The sequence below is a fragment of the Hypoxylon trugodes genome (assembly GCF_022578975.1).
Source record: "Hypoxylon trugodes strain CBS 135444 unplaced genomic scaffold F4822scaffold_2, whole genome shotgun sequence".
Lineage (NCBI taxonomy): Eukaryota > Fungi > Ascomycota > Sordariomycetes > Xylariales > Hypoxylaceae > Hypoxylon > Hypoxylon trugodes.
The window spans coordinates 1,939,110-1,961,392 of record NW_026250017.1 but is presented as its reverse complement, the minus strand read 5'-3'; the positions used below and the strand labels follow the sequence as shown (position 1 = coordinate 1,961,392).

The following is a 22,283-nucleotide window of genomic DNA, read 5'->3' as shown; positions in this document are numbered from 1 at the left end:
GATTAAAATCAATGCAAGGCCAACGGATGGATACTGTATAGGCAATTTGAGTATCGTTACCATCGTAGCCGATATGCCGATTGGATACTGCGCATTCTCCCTACCCAGGTAGCTACCTAGGTATGAATTAGACAACTTCTTATGGCGGTAAGATCTCGATACAAATTGGTCTTACCATAGGAAGACCTATGCGGGGATATGGCTAAATCAAGACCTACAGGGTTGAGAGTTGTCGTAGGGCCTTCTTCTGTAAAAGCTAACTAGCCCTAAGAAGAAACTAGTTACACGATGTTGAGTTGAAAAGAAAAAGAGAAAAGGAGATTGTTGTTGCTACCTAGGTACTCGGCGCAGCTTGATCTGCCTACGACTGTATCATATTACTTGATCTTAGATTCTGGTTGCTTTTCTCGAATCAAGCACAGTCGAAAGTACTGACTACCTAGGTACATTACCTTCAAAATACATGTTATATTACACTTACAGGGTACAAAGCTTCTGGCTCATTTGCATAGGTAGAAATAGAAGAGAGCTCTGCTTAGGTACCTGGGTATATTACTGCGTTGCGTGGCTCCTGTCCTTGGGAACCTTGGACGTGGAAGTGTTCGGCATATAAGCCGATAAAGCCACATGGACTTATGATTATATCCTTTAGAACTTCCCTGCCACCAGGTACTTAATCAATAGTTCAAATGCAGCAGGCTTAGAACAGAAATAAGGAGGGGTTTGGGCGTTTTGTGGCAGTGAATATTACATATAAGGTGACAGGGATTTGCTCTTTAGTTGGTCACAATTTGACCGTTGGATTGCTTTTGTCACGGCTCTAATGCAGCCACTGACAGTTGTTCTTTTTGCAAGACGGGATCCTGCAACACTTTAGAGATCAAGATCATACTAAATATGTGGGTAAGTATGTCAATGTGATCTGTTCCAATACCCACGCCGTGCAAGTAGAACCTTGGCACGCCCAATAATCACCCATTCCCCTGTTCTCCTGTCCTTAAGGGAGTCGCACAACAGGACGATACCATCTCAATATGCCCTAGAAAAACGACTCGAAACCTGATACCAAAGGCAATAGATGAAATCATCGGATAGGTCTTATTTGCAAACGATGAACTTCACATTGCCTTAGAATGCTCACCCGAGTAGATATCTACTCTTGAGTTTCTTGCTTCTCTGGACTTAATTGCATCAATTCACTCCATCAACTATGATGTAGAACGGAAGGACACGTTTGCTAGGCTCCCTTTTCTCTGTTGACCAACTCTCATCACATCTGCACATCCTATCATTTGCTCGAAGCGATGGCCGTGCGTACGGCTAGATACCTGACGTGACAGCAGCCACCGCTGCATGGCGCTCATTTTGGAGTAAGAAAACACACAATGCGCTTGTGTATGAAGTGGTGATGGCGTCGGTGGTTGGAATCTGGCCAAGGGAATCTCACGGATTTTGGGGTACTTACATGCCACCCGTCACTCCTAATTGAAGGCCGGAGGACGCCGCCTTGGGGGTCATTTATTTCACATCGAGCGGATCGGGATGCGGATCATGTAAATAAGTAACCTATCGAAGTAAGACGTTATTCAGCCACGAGAAAATCTTGAGATGGGATTGCTCTGTGCTTATGAGCGTGCTGCGCGTGTAAATGTCGAGAGGTGGTTTAACATGTTTCCGACACCGTCGGGTGTTACCCTTAACAAATAGATGGATGTTCATATGTAATTTTTGTCGCATGTGATTAGAAGATCCCTAAATGTATACTCTTCTTTAGACAAGCCACCAATCTTTATATGGTACTATAGATGTATTTGGTTTCCTTCCTAGGCACCTGGGCACCCATGGATTGTATTTCAATAGCTACAAGAAAAGAAAACGTCATGGTGGAGAACACTACGAAAAGGAGGTTTCCTATTCTGGTTATAAAATATCGTTATTCTCCAATGATAATAGCTCCTGCGAGCAAGGGTAGCTAAAGGGGTCTAAAATTAGTTGAGCTAGTCCTATTTTATACTGTTGTTCCATTCGAGCGTTCCTTTCTGATGACCATAATTTACATGAGGTTTTATTTTGTGACTTATCTTTATTACCTCTCCAATTCGAAAGGACTGGGCTCGCTATCACTAGATTTCGGGCTTCTGGCCATAAACGCAGATAAATGGCATATACAAGAGCATCGAGTTGTCATGATATCCCTTTCTTACCGAAACCAGAAATGTTTCTACTTGTTCCCTTCCCCAGTGAAGTCCCCTGGTCATCGGTCCGAGCGCTATGGCCTGAATGCCATCAAGCAGGATAGTCTTCCAGTACAGCCCAACACTCTTTAAAGTCTTGTTTTTTGGCCAAGTTCCAATTGGTACGTGGAAGACGCGTTCGGTTACATTGATATATCCGCACTGTCGCATCAACGCGGCTATCCGGCCTTCATTCGACAACCTGAAGTTTATGCCGAGGTTTTCAAGCCCCTCATCCACGTATCTCCAGTACTGAGCCACCGGGTGATCTTCTGGTAGGCTGTTGTTGCTGCTCATGGGAAAATGGTACATTTCTTGCAGCTCGATCCAGCCACCAGGTTTCAAATGCCTATTTTGAGTCAGGATTTAGCATAGGTCCACTAATTTTTATTATCTGAGCAGCAGTACGGCGCACGACTTACTCATACGATGTTCTCATCAATTTCTCCCAATCCTTTATAGCCATGATGGTGTGGCGCGAGTGTATGTAGTCAAAGTGGTTCTTCGGGTACAGCCACTCGCTTTCGACATCGTCGACCATGAACCGGACGTTTGGTGGCACCCATTCGGGTTGAATGGGGCTTAAGTCTACGCCGAGAATGTTCGCGCTGGGATACTCGTCGCCCACTATATAGGTCAAAAAAGAGAGCACCGTGAAAAGGGGGGGGGGGGGGGGGAAGCGCATTACTTTCGATTGCCCAAATTCCAGTACCTGTTCCCACATCCATTATCTCTTGCGGATCATCTCCAATAGGGGCAAAGTGCAATTTCTGGCAGAGAAGTTTCACCATGGCATGCTTCATGTCCTCACGCTCTTGTTCGACGTCATCGTTCGGAAAGTTATATCGGCCCTCCCTGAACTTGTGGTATCTTCTGCCATTCTCGAAAGAGAAGTCCCAGACGCTTGACGACATCGACGTGGACGCAGTAGCTGCTGAGTCCGACTCGTAACCAGCATCGGCGGTAGATGGACTGTCTACTTCGATGGTTCCAGCCTCGACTTGTTCGATTGCTTCGGTATGCTCTTCTGCCTGTTCGACACTATGGAGTACCTCAGAAGTGACTCCATATGTGCTATCCCCATTTCCACCTGTCATGGAGGCATTCGTGTTATAATTCACGTTCGCTATATGCTGCACTGGACGGTTGTTTACGTCGCGAGCCTCCGATAAAGCAAATTGTAAGTTTCGATTAGGCCTTACTGGTAGTCCATTAGCGTGGGAGTAGCTCGTAGATGGACCAGGGAAATCAGTAAGGCGGGGCGCGCTATTTGTAGTGTTGAAATACGCTACTCCTGTGATAGTGTCGATTCTGAGTCGTGGTAGGGCGATCGGTAAACCAGAGATATTACCCTCTCGAGCTTGTGCTGGTATCAGGGGACGTGAGTTATAATGTGAGATATCCCGGGGGAGATGAGCGTGGACTCGATTCTGTAGCCTTGGAGAGACAACAACGGTCGAGCCGCCACTAAAGTCGGCCATGGCTAACAAAGGAGCGTATAAAGATCAAAGGATAATTAGATAAAAGATTCGCTGTTATATGTGATATAAGTCAGGTGATAATGAGACATTCAAGCAGCCATGCGTATATATGCATCTGGTTCCTGAAGTAGTCGGGTTGGTTTGATCAACATTGTAGAATGAGGATTGAGAACGCCCTAAATTTCCCATTGAATTTTAGCAGGGCTTGCACTCCCGCTGTTTACGCCACGGCTTTGGTTTCACGGGAAGAGTACTAAATTGGTTACAATCTTTTGGATGTGGCTATCAAAAAGACTGGTAGTATCAAGCTCGGAAGCCCGCATGGACACCAGCAGTGGTGAAGAATCCTGAATGACTGAAATACCCGCGTAATGAGGGTTGCAACACCGATACACGGCAGCTCGCCTGGAGGGGCCAATCTGCGAATGAGAACACGCAATCAGGATAAACAAAGGCTTTTAAAGAAGAGCAACGTTTGAAGGTATTCTACTACCACCCCTATCCTATTATTAAGTATACAGTGTTCTTCTATGAAGAATTGCCTACCCTTTTAGAACTGAAGGTAAGATTGGACTCTTATTTTCAATCACTAATTTTAGGTATATTTAAGCGATAGTCCCTAGCGATTACCTGCCTGTGTACATCCAGGTACAGGTCTTGTATCCTCACTATTTTTTTTTTGCCCGTTATAGTGCTTCTTGATGTTAGTCAGGGGTCAGGGGTTCGGATAGACGACTTAATTATCCCCACTTTTTCTTCCCAAGGCCACACTGCAGCTTTCTAATCGAACTTCACGCGTGCAGTTCGCCTTCGGAGGCGATCTACTCATTTACAGGGTACGTATGGGAGGTCATAGACGTTAGTAAACCCGTGGACCACACCTGTGAGGCTACATGAGGGTTGGTTCCCTACCTAAGTACTTAGGTACCCAGGTAGGTAGTAGTCACGAGTTGAAGTTACCTTAGGTAGGTAAGAATTAATTGTACGGGTTCGACTCCGATAGCGACTTGCAATTACGCTTCGTGTTTCCTAGGTACCTAATTCGGATTTGTAATAAGATACGGACTAGAAGTTTGCTACAGGCCGAATTGGACCATGTAACAGCCGGCAAACAAGTAGGGGCCCGATCAATGGGACTGATGGTTAGTCGGAGCTGACGTCAAAAATTGATCTGATTGCTACTGGGACCTTCCATGGAGATGGGCAACTGCAGATATTTTTTCCGATATGACAACATTCCAAACAATCCTCTTTGCAGATGTAAAGGGAGAAATTCGATAGGCTGACCACTTTCCAACCGTCCAAGCAATTCCCAGTCCTACGGATTACTCTCGAAGGGAGAATGAGATATGGCACAACGTAGCATCCTGGAATCCGCTTGTTGGAAATTCGGGTAACCTCAAGCGTGTTTGACAAAAACCCCAATTGGACAGCCGGGCCTGCAACGTTAAGCATTCAAAGGTGTACGGAGTCGTGGGAACGAAGTAAGGCCACGGAAATTCTGACTAATGGCTTTGCCTAGTATAGCCATTACTTTCGCGATCGCCGTGGATGAGAAATATCCGAGAGATCTGGAGGAACGAGGCGAGAAAATTTGTTGGTTATAATTACACAATTCTGGAAGTATTCAACCTGTACGGACCGATACGATTTCCCGTCTAACTATATGCTGTCAGGAGAGATTGCAATTTTATACGTTATGCTATGTATATTTTCTTTCTTTCTTTCCTCCTAAATAAATAAGTATCAGTAATAAAATTAAATGAAAAATAAGACTCACCAACAACTTATTGCAGTGTTTCTTGGCAAAAATCTAAGTCCGGCTACAAGTTCACAAGTACAACTTTCCAGTTACGATATTGTTAATAGATAAAAATAAAATAATATTTTGAATCGTATATATTGTTTGCACGTGGCCTCTGAATAAACCGATCTGTACCTAGGTATGTATCGTCATCTTTACGTCGTCTGGAAAGCTTGAGTTGGAATAGGGTCAGGGGGATCGTTGAGATTCCCCTGTAAAAATCGCCTTGACCCCTTTATTTAATGCGGGGCGTGATCAGCTTCGAATAAACCCCGCCATCTTCGGCTTTCCCCTCCTTTATCCGATCGATCGCGGGCGTATCCCCATCACCAGATCGTGAACCAGGGGAGCGAGCGAAGTCTTGCGGTCCGAATGGCGCCTAGTAGCAAACCCTTCATATACTGCGAGGGTGCACCGTCATGGGATCCTGCCACCTATGTGGCGGACACAGCGCTACACGAGCGCGTCGAAGCGTTCCTCGCCGCTGATGATTTACAGTCCGCCATCATCGCCTCATTTGGCCTTCCGACGCCGCCCCGGCGCGATCCTTACGTTTACCACGCTATCGTCAGTGTGACCCTACCCGAAGTCCAACATGTCGTTTCACTCGGTCGTCAAAACGGTTTACATGACTGGTATTTCGCGCCCGCGTCCGCCAAGAACGATGAGGATGCCCCGACACAACCCAAATCCTCTCTAACCGCTCTCCCGCCACCCACGCGTCCAGACATCGACGCCTACCTATCCATCTTCGACCCAAACACTTCAACACCCGCCGCCCTCAAAACCTTCCTTTCGAACGCCAAAAAGGGCAGTCTACGCGCCGAGATCGCGACATACCTCCTATCGAAGCGATACCTACACCCAACCCTCGAGGCCGAACTCACAATCCCAAAGCGCGCGGCCAAGAAAAAGAAAAAGAGCCAAAACAAAAACACCGCGGACGCCGACAATACCACTCCTCCCACAAACAATACTGGCCCTAGTTCCAACAACATCCCCTTCAACCCCTACCTCCCATACCTAGCCTTTTCCGCGCGAGTCCTCGAATGGGCCGGCCCAAGCCCCTCCTCCTCCCTCGCAGGCACGAAATCACACCATATCCTCCCAATCCTAATGCACCACTTCGGCTGCGCCTGTCCAACCCACGAAGCCCTCTCCATCCTCCGCATCCTCGCGCGGGGCCGCGGGGTTCTGGACATGGGATCTGGCGGTGGGTATTGGAGCTACATGCTACGAGCCTATGGCATCGACCCCGTTATCCCGGTTGATAGCGCGCAGAGCGCTTGGAGGGTCACTTGGGTTAAGCATACGGTTATTGCTGAGGGTGGGGCTTGGTTGAGGAAGAGACGGAAGCAGAATCGGAATATAACCTCCGGAGGCGGTAATAGTGCGATAGACCCCAATGAACCGGTTCTGCTGCTTGTATACCCTGTCGTCGGCGGATCTGTCGCGGGCGGCGCTGAAGGTGGGTTTACCAAAACGATGATGGACGCGTATTGCGGCGACACGTTAGCGGTTGTCGGGACGCAGAATCGTAATGGGTATACCGGATTTCGCGGTCTTAGTATGGACAAATACGTCGAGCGGGAGCGAAGCCACGAGGGCTGGGTTAAGGTAGTGCAGGTTGCGCTGCCGAGCTTCCCTGGTAAAGATGAGGCCTTATTCGTCTTCCAGCGAGGAGCGAGGGCACCATCTAAAGATACCGGCGCAGGTGGTGAAGTAGATGATAATAAGGATGGTAGTAATCGTAAAAATAGAGACGATACGTAAGCGCCACTTCATTCGGATAGCTTCATGGAGGTGAATATGTGTCATTGTGAGTGCCTCTCATTCCGATGCGGACAGGTAATTCCATCTTGTATTAAGTTCATTCACAAGAACCACGACGACCGATTAGTGACCAATTAGTAGGAAATAGGAAAAAGCACATCGTATCATCAAGAGGGGATCATTAATGCTATCTGTTTCTGCCTATGCTACACCCGGACCTTTCCAGCAAAACACGCAATAGCGAGCTATCTGGATGAATTAGAGGTAGACGCGCCGATCATTGAACCACACCACCATTAAATGCAACGATATCGCCGCCCTATGCCATGAAAAGAACAGCCAGAACACCTCCACACCTTCACGCCCGAAATCACTAAAACAAATAGCCTGCTAGACCGTTGCGAATCCCTTAACCTGAGCCACACCGAATTTTTTTCTCAAATCAAACTGCAGAAGAGAGTGCCGTGACCATAAGAGCACCTATTAAGGCTCACTGACTAGGGCGACGTAAGTGCGGTGGGATATACTGCGCCTTCGGCTTGCTCGGCTCACCACCCGAAGAGTTCTGGTCACTCGCAGGCGGGCTAGCCTGAGGAGCTTCCTGACTCGCGTTGCTTTCCGTTGAGCGGCGATTGCCCATCTCCTGTTCCAGCAGCAGCTTGATCTGCTTAATCTCATTGAGCTTAAGCGCAGACTGCGAGCCATCAGGTGAGGAAGCAAGCTGGCGCTCCACCTCTCGTAGATGCTCCATGACTACCTTGTGGTCAATGTGAGGAATCATCTCTAATAAGTCTGCGGAGACGGTAGTCCTCCCATCATCAGCTGGTGTCGCCTCGGCCTCGACTGGTTCTGGGTCAAGCGGCTTGTCCGAATGCTCAGGAGACGATTCGTCCGACTCCTCAACAATGGTACCCTCTCCGCGACCCGGTACATCTGCTGCCAAGCGTATCACAAGATTGCCGATAGTATGGGCCTCGTCTTCGTGTGAAGCCACTTCCGTAGTAGCGCCGCTCAGGGGGCGAACCGGTGCGCCGATAGAAGAAAGCCACGCAGCGCCCTTGCTCTCGACTTCGAGATTCTCGATAAGAAGTTTGATCTGACGGTCTCGGATCGCTTCGAGGACTGCATTGAATCTTGTGTTAGTGGTAGAAAAAGGACGACAATAGGTTTTATTGGTTTACTCACAGTTGCAAATATGCTTGGTGGCCGTTCTCATATCCTTTTCGAGCTCGCGCGTTCGGCCAACGTATTGAAGGCACAAAGACGCCGAGACATAGTGCTCCGCTGATTGGAGGTCGGTTTGGATTAGACTGAGGGGGTTTCGGTTGACTCCCGGTGGAAGGTTGGTAGCAGGGATATGCAAACCAATCTTTCTAAACGGGCCAGAGCCGATGAAACCAACGTAATCGGATATCTCTTCGTCCCACTTCGGGGCGTCCCAATCCTTGGAACGTTCCTTGTATGGAAGCGTCAGGTTGAAGTACTTGACAATCATATCGGCCAATGTCGCTGAGGTCGCATGATGCTCCATAAAAACAAATACCTCGTGGCAATCTATGGATGGGGGCGATGGTTCCTCGAGGAAATTCTCAAGTGCGAGTTTTGCTGCTCGACCGTAAAAGCTTTTCCAGTGACCAGGCCAACCCTGCAGAGCCATCTTTACAAGCTGCTTAATGTGCTTCGCTTGTGAAGCTTGGTTGCCGCCGAATGCGTTTCCAAGGAAGTCGAATGGCTGGTTGTTCGTGTCAGCTGCGCAGGTCTCGAGACTTTCCCACTTCTTCTTGTAGTAAGCCAACGGCTTATGTTCGCGGGCGCCGATCAATTTCTCCCAGTCATCGTTATGAGTCTCAAATCGATAGGAGTGGTCGTCATATCCGATAGAGACTTGGCCGATGAGAATCTTGTAAATCGCCGATTTTAACTCGTCGCTTGCCTCACTCTGCTGCTTAGAAGGCTCCACAGGACCAGGAAATGCGCGACGCGATTTCTGGCTTTCTTTATAACCTGACCTAGATAGGAGAGGCGAGTCCCAGCCAATGAAGTGGTCGACTGTGTCTCTCGCAAACATTCCGGCAAATTGCTTCGCGAGGAAGTCTGTTCGATCGGCTCGAACACCTGCGACCGGTGATCGGCAGAAAGACGGGTTGACCAACCAACCAGCAGAGAACAGGGCGGGAGTTACCATCGTCACATTGATGTCCTCGCCGAGCAGTTTACGCATAAGGACACTAGTGACACGGTCTTCGACGTTGATGTTGCCGAAGTAAACGTCCTGCTCGAGTGTGGTAGGACCACAAACGATGATGACAAGGGGACATTTCATCTTTCTAGCACCATCGGACATTCTGATAAGTGTTGAAAGGAACAGTGCCTTTAGACCAGTTGCGGAGGAGTCGACTTTGATGCTGCCCTCGCGCTGCTGAGTACCGCCGTGACGGTCGGTGAAAGAGGAAGCAGCTGCTGCGCTACTTACTAAACGACGGTCCATGCCATGAGCATACTGCTCAGGATGGGCATTGACAATGCCAACAACATCGCACTGTGCTAGCCATACCTGCGATTTAGGGTGACCCTCGCCACGAAGAAGGGCCTTGAAGGCCAGGAAGTCGGCGATGTTCCAGCCGAGGTCGTCTGCGCCCGCTCGATCGCTGGGAACAGTGCAGATACCAATGACACCAGCAGCGGGTGAGATGTCTGGCAAGACGTGAGTGACAAATGTGGCGTCAAGTACTTCCTTACTGGCAGGTGAACCACCCATGATGTCACTAGGACGTAGAGCCATGATTCGGCTTTTGGTGATGGGAATGGGAAGTTTGATGGCCTAGGGGCTACCGAAACGAGAGGGAACTAAAATAAAAAGGAACGATGAATATTAGCTTTGGAAGGTGCTTTAGGGTAGAGGGTAGAGAGGCAGGTACGAGCCTAGCTACCAGCCGTGACGTAACAGGAGGAAATAGCGGGAATTCGAGGCAGGACTAGAGGGAGTTAGTCGAAGTGAGTGTCAGGCAATGAAATAAAATAAAATAAAATAAAAAAGCATAGGATCTTTCCCCTGATGGCAAGCGGAATTCAGGCAAGATGATATAGGCTGGAAAGGGTGATTATATGCTACTCGAGGGATCGTATGGGGAATAATCGTGAGAGAGGCTTCATTACGAGGCCATTGTGACTTTGTCACTCGAGAGGGTTGCAAATGCAGCAAGGCAGCAGAATGGGTGATATTTAATAAGAAGGATATGATGATAACTTACTATGTTCGAAATAACTAGGCATCAAATTGCCAGTCTAGAAGGAGAGTGTCGTGTCGTCCCTGTGTTTGTATGTCAAGAGATGATTGAAGGTAAAGAACGAGGAGAAGAGGAGGAGGAAGGGTGTTTTGTAGAAATGTAGGAGTCAGGAAAGTTTCGAAAGCGTGGATCTTTCGTGTGTCACCGACGAAGTAGGTACACATCTACTTAGTCACGTTTACCTTCCTGTGCTGGGTACGTTTATCCTTTTGTTGCAGGTAGAATCGTACGTGATAAGTGGCTACTTAAGAGTTTAGGCCCCGAAGATGAGATGTTTCCGGGGGCGATAGGCTCTCCTTTCCTTCCAGGGCTAACCCTCGCCCCAGCCTTTGCCCTCCTCCTTCAGATAACCCCTAGTGAGGTAGGTACCACAGATAGACATACATTACTTACCCAGGAAGGTAAGGCACATGCATTATTAAGTAACGACGACGAGGTTCACGAGAATAGCATCAAATACACATATTAACGTGTGCTGAGGCGTACATACCTCAATAAGGGAAAGACCGCAAAGATACTCCAATGACTATCGTGAGGATGCGAGGCATTTTATAAAGATTTTATACGAAGTATTTGTTATCACCAAGTGCTTCTCTGGCTTCATTAACCCATATCATAAACTCACTACTTCGTGCGCTGGACTTTGAACATATATAGTAGGTGATATCATTGCGTCTATCCTTACCACTTCATTCTATCACGATAAACTCAAGTATCTCGGGCCACTACTTTCACGGATGTTCCGTTACTACCGGTTGATTTATAATGGGGATGGCTACACTATATCTAGAGGCTTATACCAAAGACATACGCCGATATGGTTTAAAACAGACAAAGCGGCGTGGAGATAGTCACATTGGTATTAAACGGAATGTCAAATTAACCTTTCATATTACATGGCAATAGACGCTAAGCTCACGTGAACGCCATTCCAAGGACAGCTTTGATATGTGTGGCAAAACCATTAAATTCATGTCTAGGTATTTACAGGCGAGAAGGAACAGATCAGGACTCTTGTTCCTTAGGATGGGCACCGCATCGGCCTGACTGACTGTAGCTCTTCTTCTGGTAACCCTCTCCCCCCTTACCTAATAATCATAACATAGAGAAATCTCAGGGTATCAGAATCCCCGAAATTAGGCAGAGCATGGCCCTCACACATATAATGCAGGATCTGGCTCAAAGTACCGACTATCAGAGCCATTCGTATATATCCCTTTTCTGCCTTGCTCTTATTGGTAGATACCAATCCATCAGTGCGACTTTTAGACATCCTAAATACTTTTCAGCGAAAGTATATCAAACCGCATTATGAAATCTCCCTAGAATATCACCCTGAACGCCGTCCGGTATGTCGATTCCGCATGCCTAACGGCCAACTTGATTCCTCCCTCTCCTTTCCTTGTTGGCTGAAATGCGAAGCACCCTCTCAGAATATCTTCCGCGCGGGTGTTACTGCTGAATGTTGTAGACCATGAAATGGCCCAATTGCGGCGCGAATACATGTTCTAGTGTCTTCACGACACATCTGCGTTTCACATCATCCCAATTCAGTCCTGGGTTCGGAAGTCTAAGGATGTTTGGGCGCTCGTCTCCTTCGTATATTGCCCGAAACGTAACCGTTACAGCCTCGTACTCGCCCTGACGCTTACCCGCGACTCTACCAATCACCAAGGTCTCGTCCTTGAACACAGGTTGCATGATATCAATGCGATCGAGTATACGGTCTAAGTCGTACTGTGGGGTTTGGGGGTCTTCGCTTAGGTGTGGGAATCGCCTAGCAATTTCGGCGTGGAGACCATTGCATGATGCGCAATTTGCGTGAGTTGGCGTAGGTTCATTGGAGTGGTAGTACTTGCAGGTGTAGAATGGCAAGAGGCGTATCTCGCGTAGGGAGGGAAACCATTGTCGTAGGGCTCGCCAAGCAAACCTGAAATCCGGGTGCCAGATGGCCACGTCTTCGTCATCCACCTTTGGGAGGGTTCGTGATCGATTCTTGCCTTGGGGACCATTCCATTTAGCAAAAATCGGAAGGGCGGGAACCAGCTCCGGAACGGAGATCCTTATCACTCGGCTTAAGTCGTATTGAGAGAAGGCAAGCGACAGAGATCTGTGGAGGGGGTACACTAGTGCATCGAGGTTGAAATTGAAGTATAACTTAGAATGACCGCCCGGAACCAACGATTCACCATCAGGCAAGGCTAGAGCAAGCTCATAGTGTGTCAATGTCTCTTCGCGGGACTCCTTGTTGACCCACAAAGACATAGGAGGCTTGCTAGTAGACCATGTAGATGTCTCGAAGTTGTTAAGCATAAACAAATCCAATGGGCCGGCGCTTAGTTGAGCACCTCGCGACACACCCCATGTGCGTAGAGTAGCGCTTAAGTGTTGTCGGAAGAGGGCATCACCGCCCCGAAGCATACCCGAGGGTTCTAGGTGCTTGTTACTTGGACCATTCATACCGTCCAAGTGTCGTAAGGCGACTACATCTCGGGGCTCCCAACTCTCTCGCCAGATCTTGAGACGCAATTCCGCCGGGAGTTTTCTGAACTGAGGGAATAAGGGCGACTGGTTTACTACCTTATCTTTAAGGGAAGCCGGAAATGACCTAAAGGACAACTGAGCGATGGTGTTGTCTGTGACGATAGGCTTGTCATCATGTTGAAGCTTTTGGCGCTTCTGACCCTCGTCGCAATCCTCACCCTTCCTTTCTCTCTTAGCGGAGAGTTTATGGGAAATGGTAGAATCCCTAAATTAAAATAGGCATTAGCATCTTAGTTGATGAGGATGGAAATGCTTGGCGAAGACTTACATCTTAAGGAGACGGCGATGTCACTTGTAATGATCTCGTATGTGTTGAAGAAATCGATAATGAAGGAAAGAATGCTTGCTAGGTGACGATTTTATCAGTGTTGTATTTTATGCATGCATTTGATGAGTGTATTCAGTGTTGACGGCGTGGGTTCAAGGTTGGTGACTAGTCGTTAGTAGGGAAAGAGAAAATAAAAAGGGAAAAGAATTCTAGGCCACACGCATGTAGCAGTAGGGAATGCAATGCAAAATTTGCATGTAGTCCTAGTACATGGCAATCAATGGATGTGGTGGACTAGAGAGTTTGGATGCCCTGGTTGCCTGGTTTGCTTCGTCATTGGCGGGTGGTAGTATCTGAATTACGAGGAAACCACTGGGACATGATTTTTAGGCAATTAGCTCGGACTTGCCATTAAAACATTGAATCCTTCCTTGGGAATGATTTCTTATCTGTTCGTAGCAAGGTTTGGGGCAATAAGCATCCGTGAGTTCTTTCCTAGATTTTAGCGAGTAATAAATCAGATGGAAACCACGGATTTGCACTGTAACAAGAGTGGAAGAGCACACTTTCCTTGTTTTACTCATAAAAAACACCATTTTCTCAATGATAGGGAAAGAACTAGAGCTGCGCCCGAGTGATAAATTCATATAGACCTAGGTAGCTAGTAAGGCTGTAATTTGATACCGCATTGGATGCATTCATATTTGAGGATATATTTGAGGACCAACATTGAAGACTGGCAGGTAAGTACATAAAAAACTTAATATGTCAATTTTTCCTCAAGAAAATTAATAACTCTCAACTCATTAGCAAAGGTACCTGGGATTATTCGGGATGAAACATGTAACTTGTTCTTAAAGAGACGTAATTGGGTAGGAGGTAGATACGTGGAATATCAATTGTCGTTGTTGGGGAGTTTCCTAACGTTGAAGGAACCTAGTGAGCTTTAATATACAATCGCTAAAGATGGTCTGTGCCTAAATATTAGCCCCCCACGAACCCCCCACCATTGCGCGGTCGAAACGCGGGGCTCCGCTCTATTATCCGCGCTTCTTTTCGTTCGCTTTCGTTCCTCCTTTCATTCGTCTTTCCAATTCATACTTCAACTAGTACTACCATTTCCAAGAGAAATCCATATCATTCAATATTTTGATGCTCTCCATATTGAAGATGTAGCATTCCCGATATTTATAAATTCACAATGATAATATCTGAGCACTAGCCGATGGTGCTTGGTTTAATCCGGTTCGCCGAAACATCTTCTATTAGGTATTTCTGGTATTTCTACGTCGTGACCGCGGAATTCCAAGTGGTCTGTTCCTAGCCAATCACCGAAATGGGTTTTGTACCTCCCACCAAGATACCACCCTCACCAAAGCCAATCGGAACGGTGGCCAATTTTGTGCAATTGCTCGTCGCTTTAGTTATACTATCTTGGACAGTTCGAAATTATGTTGGTGTTACGGGGAAACCCCCCAAAACGGTCATCGGAAATGATCAAAGATCACTCCAGGATATCGTTACTTGGGATAAACATTCACTTTATGTAAACGGTGAAAGAATTATGATTATGAGTGGTGAGTTCCATCCTTGGAGGCTACCTGTTCCGTCGCTATGGCTTGATATCTTCCAGAAAATCAAAGCCGCCGGTTTCAATTGCGTCTCTTTTTATACCAATTGGGCCCTATTGGAAGGAAAACCTGGGAATTTCTCGGCAGATGGTATATTTTCTTATGATCAATTTTTCGAAGCTGCGACTAAGACTGGTGTCTACCTCATCGCGGTAAGCTTTTTTTTCTTTTTCGTAGCTCCCAGAGATGCTTGCTGAACTGAGAAAGCGACCTGGCCCTTATATTAATGCTGAAGTTAGCTTTGGTGGGTTCCCAGGCTGGCTTCAACGCACCAAGGGACATTTGAGGACATCGGATGAAGACTACTTGGCAGCTACCGACAAGTAAGCCATGATATCATTCGAGACATGCACTTCTAGCTGACCTTGGATAGCTACGTTGCTCAGATCGGCGCGATTATTGCCCAAGCACAGATTACCAATGGTGGCCCCATCATATTGTATCAGCCGGAGAATGAATACACCGTCGGAGTTTCTATTCCTTTCCCCAGTGGGAAATACATGCAGTATGTCGAAGACCAAGCACGTAGAGCGGGCATTGTTGTGCCATTAATCAGTAATGATGCAGCCCCGCTGGGAACTAATGCTCCGGGTACGGGGTTAGGTGAAGTAGATATCTATGTAGGTGGCGCCCAAAGAAACGTTTCCTCTATTCTAACTAATATTAGGGACATGACGCCTATCCAGTTCAATTTGATTGTGTTAGTAGCACCACACCTAGATAACTCCTGCGGATATTAGTATTGACAGATGTAGGGCAATCCTACCACATGGCCACCTTTAGCTCTGTCGGGAACGTATCATCAAATACATGAGTTACAAAGCCCTTCAACACCTTTTTCTCTTGTTGAGGTAAGCCGGAATTATCCGCAGCTGTGACTAGCACTATTCATGTTAAGTAACTTTAGTTCCAGGGTGGTGCCTATGATCCTTGGGGCGGCCCAGGTTTTAACAATTGTGCTGCTTTTATCAATCAAGAATTCGAACGAGTTTTCTTCAAGAATAACTTTGCTGCCGGTGCAACTATTCATAATATTTACATGGTTAGGAACGACGCGATTATCGCCGTACTTGTCGCTAATACGTGCTAGATTTTTGGTGGAACTAATTGGGGTAATATCGGACATCCGGGTGGCTATACATCCTATGATTACGGCGCGGTCGGTATATCTAAAGCCCATCGTCGTAAGGGGAGATATTAACGATTTTATAGGCGATATCTGAAGACCGTTCACTTACACGAGAGAAATATTCAGAACTTAAGTTGCAAGCTGAATGGTTGAGAGTATCGCCAGAATACTTGGTCGCTGAACCGGGGCCTGCTCTGGTTTGGACTTACGCTAACAATGCAGCCATTACGGTGACTCGGCTTGCTGGCAACAACACCTTGGGGAGCGGATCGTTCTTCGTTGTCCGCCATAGCGATTATACTAGTACCTCTTCAGATAATTACAGGCTGAAACTCCCCACGTTAGAGGGGGATATATCTATCCCCACGCTTTTCGATGAGCTCACTCTTCATGGAAGAGATTCTAAAATTGTAGTTACGGATTACGACGTCCGAGGGACGAAACTCTTATATTCAAGCGCCGAAATTTTAACGCATCAGAGATTTGAAAATGCGACAGTTTTGATTGTGTATAGCGGACCAAATGGATCCAATGAACTCGCAGTACAAGCTACACCAATCCTTCCCATAACCGCGGACGAGTCTATTAAAGTGAATCAAACCAATGGCCTTGTCACATTGGCCTGGGCCACCGTTACAACAAGAAGGGTTGTTCGAATAGATGACTTCCATATTTATATTCTGGGTTAGCTGACTTCTACCCCCGACGGTTTAAGCTAACAGTGTGGCAGATCGGAATTCCGCTTACAACTACTGGGTGCCCGAGATTGATAAGTCTTCGTCGCTAATCGTTAATGGGCCTTATCTCGTACGAAATATTTCAATTGATAATGGTGTGATTTCGGTTGTCGCAGACTTCAACAGATCAACGACTGTCGAAGTTATCGGAGCCGCCCATAACACGACAAGTTTTAAAATCAACGGTGAGAAGACCGGCTTTACTTTTGAGGATGGAATATTGGTTGTGAACATTTCGTATTCGGCGCCAAAGCTGAATTTACCCTCGTTGTCTGAATTATCGTGGACTTATGTCGATTCGCTTCAGGAGATTCGAGTGGATTACGATGACACTGCATGGGTGGTAGCAGATCACCGATCTACCAACAATTCATACCAGAGCTTACAAACCCCAACTTCCCTTTTCGCCGGCGATTATGGGTTTAATGCTGGAGTACTCTTATTCCGAGGTCATTTTATCGCTAAGGGCACGGAGAAGACTTTTAAAATTAAAACCCAAGGTGGCACAGCATACGGTCACTCGCTCTGGTTGAACGGCACTTTTCTGGGGTCATGGATTGGAAGCGCCGGCACTTCAAGCTACGACGCAACCTATCAGCTTCCAGGACTTGCCCAAGGAGGATTGTACATCTTCACGATTGTAATTGATCATATGGGGTTGGATGGAAACTACATACCTGGCATCGACACCGGTAAGGCTCCTCGCGGGATTCTGAGCTATCGTCTTACAAGTTCCATAATCGATATGACTCCCATAACCTGGAAAATCACTGGAAATTTTGGCGGTGAGGATTATATAGATCGTGCGCGTGGCCCTTTGAATGAAGGTGGGCTCTACGCGGAGAGGCAGGGATACCACCTCCCACAACCACCTACCGAGAAATTCACCCCAGGTTCGCCATTTTCGGCATCATCCGAGCCCGGTATATCCTTCTACACGGCGCCACTTTCACTCGACCTTCCATCTAATGAGTATGACATCCCGCTCTCTTTCTCATTCCGCAACATTGCGGGCGGGGCTGCGCGCATTCAATTGTACGTGAATGGATGGCAATTTGGCAAGTTTGTGGGCCATATTGGGCCGCAGACAACCTTCCCAGTTCCCGAAGGGATTCTGAATTATAATGGTGAGAATTGGATAGGACTAGCGATATGGCGCATGGAGGGGAGCGATGATGCGCCAGTTTTAGACTTCCGCCTTGAGGCTGGCGTGCCAGTTTTGACAGGGCGCGATCCTGTTGTGTTAGTAGAGAGTCCGGCGTGGACGAGGCGACAAGGAGCTTACTGATACTGTCGATTTTGAGGGATCTCGACTCAATCTTGAGTGGTGACTAATTGGAGCGCTTCTGCTGTCTATACCACCTATCACTCGTCCTATTGTTGTGCGTTGGGATTTTAATACATTTCAAATGAGTTGTTTTTGTAATCCGTCTAACAGCTGGGCGAAAATCCTATGCACACTTCAAAGGTACGTAGTTTGAAAACCACGACATGATTTTTATGGCTAATGAACCTGTAACATACGCAAAAATCTGTACGTCGTTGTTACCAACCATTTCATTTAAACTGTATACGTCATGGCTTTTACTTGCATGGGCATTTACTCGCGGGTCATGACCATACATTTGGGGCCATTCTACTCTTACGTGAATTCTTTTGAAATGTTTATAGTTTATTATCGCTAACAATAGTACCAATCCCTGCGCTACAATTCTGCTTTCCAAACCGACTATCTAATAAGGTAGACCAGACCTTCCCCCAACATGATGTACAACTCATACATCAAAATGGCGCAGTCCGCGATGATCGTTGTCTCGAGGTGAACGACCGGGTCGGCTGCGAGCCGTTCTTGGACGATGCTCTTCGGTCGGGGTGCCGTTCACATCAAACAATATCTGTTTGGCGCCCCGACCGAGATTATGTGATATACCCCAAGAACGAAATTGCAGCCAACCCGGGGACCAACAGGATTCGTACAGTACAATGAGGAGATTCAGCAACCTATTTCCAACGTTAAAGAACTCGTATGCACCGACTCCCATGGAATCAGCTACCGGGGCGGACGTTGACATTTCTATATCAATGGCATCGGCCATCCATCCATTTATGGAGCTCATTATCAAAGTCGCAGGGCGGAGGCTGCTGTCCTCCTGAGGAAGCGCCGCGGGTATCGCAAGGGCCGGGTCGTTGATGCCGACACTAGAAGGCGGGGCCCGACCCAGAGCCCATGGTAGCCCTGTACCGTGGTGCTTCGTCGCCCGGATGCCTTACCACGGGCTCTGGGTCCGAGCCATTCGCTCCCGCAGCGCTTCTCATCACACTTTCCTTCGCAACCCCCCGCCTCAAGTACGGCAACCGTTGCAGCGGGGCGGATCCACTCCACACTATGCGTGTGTGTGCGTGCGTGAGTGGGTGCTGACCCTACAACAGCGGGCGCGCCAACACTTGGTGGAGAGGGTTGTCGCCATTCGACGCGGCTGGTGCTGTCTCCTTCGCTTTCTTCTGGGCGATACGCGCCGCGGATGCCCTTAGTTTGACATTAAGGCTGGGGTGGCCGCGGCGGGCTTGACTTTAATGTCGATCTAGGTTCCTGAGTCTGATAACTGGTAACTGGAGCCCACCAATCAATGGCGCTTCGTGCTAGAGTCTCGATACGCCGTCATGAACGTGGTTCATCGTGAATACGCCGTGGTGAGGAGCCTTCAGTGGGGTCCTCCCTCAGGGAGTCTCTAGGAAAGGTCTGGGGAATACTTGGTGTCTATGTGAGCTCGCGCCGGTAGTGAGTATGATGCTCGAATACGCTCATACTATGCTCCGGCGTAATCTTTTTCTTGATCTCTTCTGCCCATTGCTTCAAGAGCGCATTGGGCGCGACGATCAGATTTGTCTGCGATACTTAGCAACAGTCGCACTATATGGATATAAAGAACTTACCTTTACGCCGGGCGAAGAGGGGTCAGCCTTGTGAGATGGGGGAGGGCTAGTACCTGGGTGCAGCAACTAAAATCGAGTCGCCGATTGTCCAGTCATCACCGGTCTCTGGTCCCTTCGTCGTCAGCAACTCTTTGGTGATGGTTGTTTCCCATATCGCTAGTCGCTGACCATCGGAGAATCGACGAGCGGGCAACCGGCGACACCTCAGACATCACCAACAATCGCCCTATCGGCGATTGTCTTCTTCTCGACTCCTCGTGAGTTTTGGTGATAGAGCGATTGTTGGTGATGTCTAAAGTGTCGGGGATTGTTAATGGCGGCTGGGGTGCAACAACTGGGAAATCGAGTCGCCGACTCCTTAGCTGCTTCCAATCTTACCGCTGCCACAAGTGTGGGAAGCGACGGTGACCGACACATCACCAAACGCCTGCCCGGCTGCTATCCTGTTAGTTGTGTTAGACGGATTCATGTATACTAGGAACTCAACGACTTACGATGGTGCCGGCTACCCCTGACGATACTTGCCACCCGCTCGTGCCCCATGTCCCGCACTCACCTTCCCTTCTTCCCTTCCTTTTCTCCATTTTTTTCTATTTGTTTTCTTTTATTCTATAATTTTTTTTTCTTATGGAAGGAAAGAAGGGCGGGTGAGCGCGGGACAGTGTAACGAGCCTCAGAGAGCTCTTATGCCAGGCCCTTAGGTATGCAAACGGCTGTTAGGACGCGGCCTATAGAGCAGCCAATTAACACCCTCCATTTGGTACTCTATGGTGGAAGCGAGGTACCCACTTCTGAGGGTAACACGTCTGCCATAAAGGTACGTGGTGTCGAATCGGTACTTGTTGATCCGTTCCCTTATTTACTGGTCTGTAGCGGATTGGAGGTATACGTACTGTATGTAGGTACTTTTAGGAGCGGGATGGATGAAACGGTCTCCCAATATACTTATAATGGGAACCGTGGGTCGGAACTTATTGCGGTGGCATGCGATAAGTGACGGAGTCCTTGACCGAATGAAAGATAGACAAAGGTGTTATTTACCCAAGTCTGTGACGATCTGTTGATTGGGCCCTGCTCTATGTTAGATCTCAGAATGCAAAGTATATGATGTGGTCTTACTATAGTTGTGCTAACTTCAACGATTTGAAGCTAGTGTGCCGGTGTCCCCCGGACGAGCATACTCAAGCGATGAAGAAGTTTCAGCCTGCCGGCCGGGCGGCGCCTCACTGGGATCTTTCAGAGCCATGTGAGCCAAGTTCATGGGCGGCCCTATGGCTTTGAAGTCCAAGGGAAAGGTCGTGGTGCTTGAACAATGTATGAGGAATTGAGACCTCTTTGCTTTCCGCCAGGATTCACTAATTGTGATATTAGTTTTCATCTCCATCCCTATTATTTCGATGAGCATCTACTTACTTTATCCGACCGAGCCGAAATAAATCCCAATACGTGTTGGGGTGAATTATCGAGGCCATCCTTTGGCCGTGGTTCAATAGTAGACTCTTTGCTCTTACTGGGGTGGCGCTAGAAGGAAGTGGCAGGGTGGGAGTATACCGCGAGTCCACCCATAGTCTAGGAGTAGTGATACAACTCGAAGGTGAAGCTGCGTAAATAATGAGTAAGAGATGGATTTTGACAGGTAGGGAAATGAAAAAGAATTGTTGCGAAAATAAATCGATGATGACAAGGTTAGATATGACTCGGGTCCTAAGCGCGATGGCATAGGTGCTGGGCGCGAAGGGTCGACAGGGTGATAATAATATTTTGTCAATTCAAAATAGCCAACAGCAATGGGAATTTTCGTACATGAATTTTGTAGCCACAGGAAATGCTTCATAGCGTAGAAGTGATCGGAGAATGGAATGGAAATAATCAAGCAAAGAGAGTAGAGGGATGAAGATGCGATGGTAGATGGATACTACCACCACTTGATGGCTTAGCAAGTAGGCCATCTGCCGTCAATGGAGTTTAATACAAGCAGAGAAAATAAAGTAATAAATAAACTTACCAAGGAATTCAATCTACCTAGGTAGAATAAGATGGTTTGGAGGAAAAGAACAAGAGTTGAATGCTCTAGGTGGTTGTAGGTAGTGAGTTGGAGAGGAAGTAAATTCCTGGAGTGGGTTGTGAGGATGGGAAGAAAAGATGAAAGGAAAGGTGAAAGGATTTTCTAGAGGGGAGAGAAGATTAAATACTTGGCTGCCGGACGTGTGGTAGTCCAGAATCATCCATAGGGCACAGGCAACGAAACCCTAAGATAGCCCTGACGCCATAGAAACGACTCGTTCTCGAGTTTACGGGGTTCTTAGTTGTTTATACGGGGCGTAGAGGGGGCTCTCTAGGGCTAGTCGTACCTAGAAAGCCCCGGAGGCACCTGCGAGCTGAAACGACTAAGCGGGGCCTCTATCGTCAACAATGCTGTCGACCCCCATCCCCCGGTCACAAAGTTAACGAGGGGTCATAC

General features: G+C 47.7%; 6 protein-coding genes across 6 annotated transcripts; 2 read left to right on the top strand and 4 right to left on the bottom strand.

Moving 5' to 3' along the window:
- Positions 1 to 2,054: 2,054 nt before the first annotated feature.
- Positions 2,055 to 4,148, bottom strand: F4822DRAFT_124561 (S-adenosyl-L-methionine-dependent methyltransferase). Its single transcript, XM_051452622.1, has 3 exons — positions 2,923 to 4,148; positions 2,657 to 2,861; positions 2,055 to 2,583 (listed from the first exon to the last, which is right to left on the bottom strand). Exons 1-3 carry the CDS (start codon positions 3,713 to 3,715, stop codon positions 2,124 to 2,126), a joined length of 1,458 nt encoding a protein of 485 aa, XP_051318085.1. The 5' UTR covers positions 3,716 to 4,148; the 3' UTR covers positions 2,055 to 2,123.
- Positions 4,149 to 5,589: 1,441 nt separating this feature from the next.
- On the top strand, positions 5,590 to 7,537 carry F4822DRAFT_124578 (uncharacterized protein). Its single transcript, XM_051452623.1, has one exon. It carries the CDS (start codon positions 5,892 to 5,894, stop codon positions 7,290 to 7,292), a length of 1,401 nt encoding a protein of 466 aa, XP_051318084.1. The 5' UTR covers positions 5,590 to 5,891; the 3' UTR covers positions 7,293 to 7,537.
- On the bottom strand, positions 7,433 to 10,074 carry F4822DRAFT_441343 (uncharacterized protein; the record flags this gene model as incomplete). Its single annotated transcript, XM_051462852.1, has 2 exons — positions 7,433 to 8,414; positions 8,478 to 10,074. 2 exons carry the CDS (start codon positions 10,072 to 10,074, stop codon positions 7,783 to 7,785), a joined length of 2,229 nt encoding a protein of 742 aa, XP_051318083.1. The 3' UTR covers positions 7,433 to 7,782.
- Positions 10,075 to 11,941: 1,867 nt separating this feature from the next.
- F4822DRAFT_124280 (uncharacterized protein) lies at positions 11,942 to 13,585 on the bottom strand. The gene is made up of 2 exons (XM_051452621.1): positions 13,392 to 13,585; positions 11,942 to 13,328 (listed from the first exon to the last, which is right to left on the bottom strand). Coding segments are annotated over exons 1-2 (1,299 nt in total). The 5' UTR covers positions 13,394 to 13,585; the 3' UTR covers positions 11,942 to 12,031.
- Positions 13,586 to 14,727: 1,142 nt separating this feature from the next.
- F4822DRAFT_441337 (glycoside hydrolase family 35 protein) lies at positions 14,728 to 18,627 on the top strand (the record flags this gene model as incomplete). The annotated part of the gene is made up of 9 exons (XM_051462851.1): positions 14,728 to 15,174; positions 15,230 to 15,345; positions 15,396 to 15,642; positions 15,690 to 15,722; positions 15,778 to 15,873; positions 15,930 to 16,064; positions 16,113 to 16,181; positions 16,235 to 16,835; positions 16,882 to 18,627. 9 exons carry the CDS (start codon positions 14,728 to 14,730, stop codon positions 18,174 to 18,176), a joined length of 3,039 nt encoding a protein of 1,012 aa, XP_051318081.1. The 3' UTR covers positions 18,177 to 18,627.
- On the bottom strand, positions 18,259 to 21,294 carry F4822DRAFT_441331 (uncharacterized protein; the record flags this gene model as incomplete). The annotated part of the gene is made up of 7 exons (XM_051462850.1): positions 18,259 to 19,124; positions 19,697 to 19,775; positions 19,823 to 19,868; positions 19,922 to 20,114; positions 20,201 to 20,265; positions 21,004 to 21,177; positions 21,236 to 21,294. The coding sequence occupies 7 exons, from the start codon at positions 21,292 to 21,294 to the stop codon at positions 18,664 to 18,666; spliced, it is 1,077 nt and encodes a 358-aa protein (XP_051318080.1). The 3' UTR covers positions 18,259 to 18,663.
- Between the last annotated feature and the right edge of the window lie 989 nt (positions 21,295 to 22,283).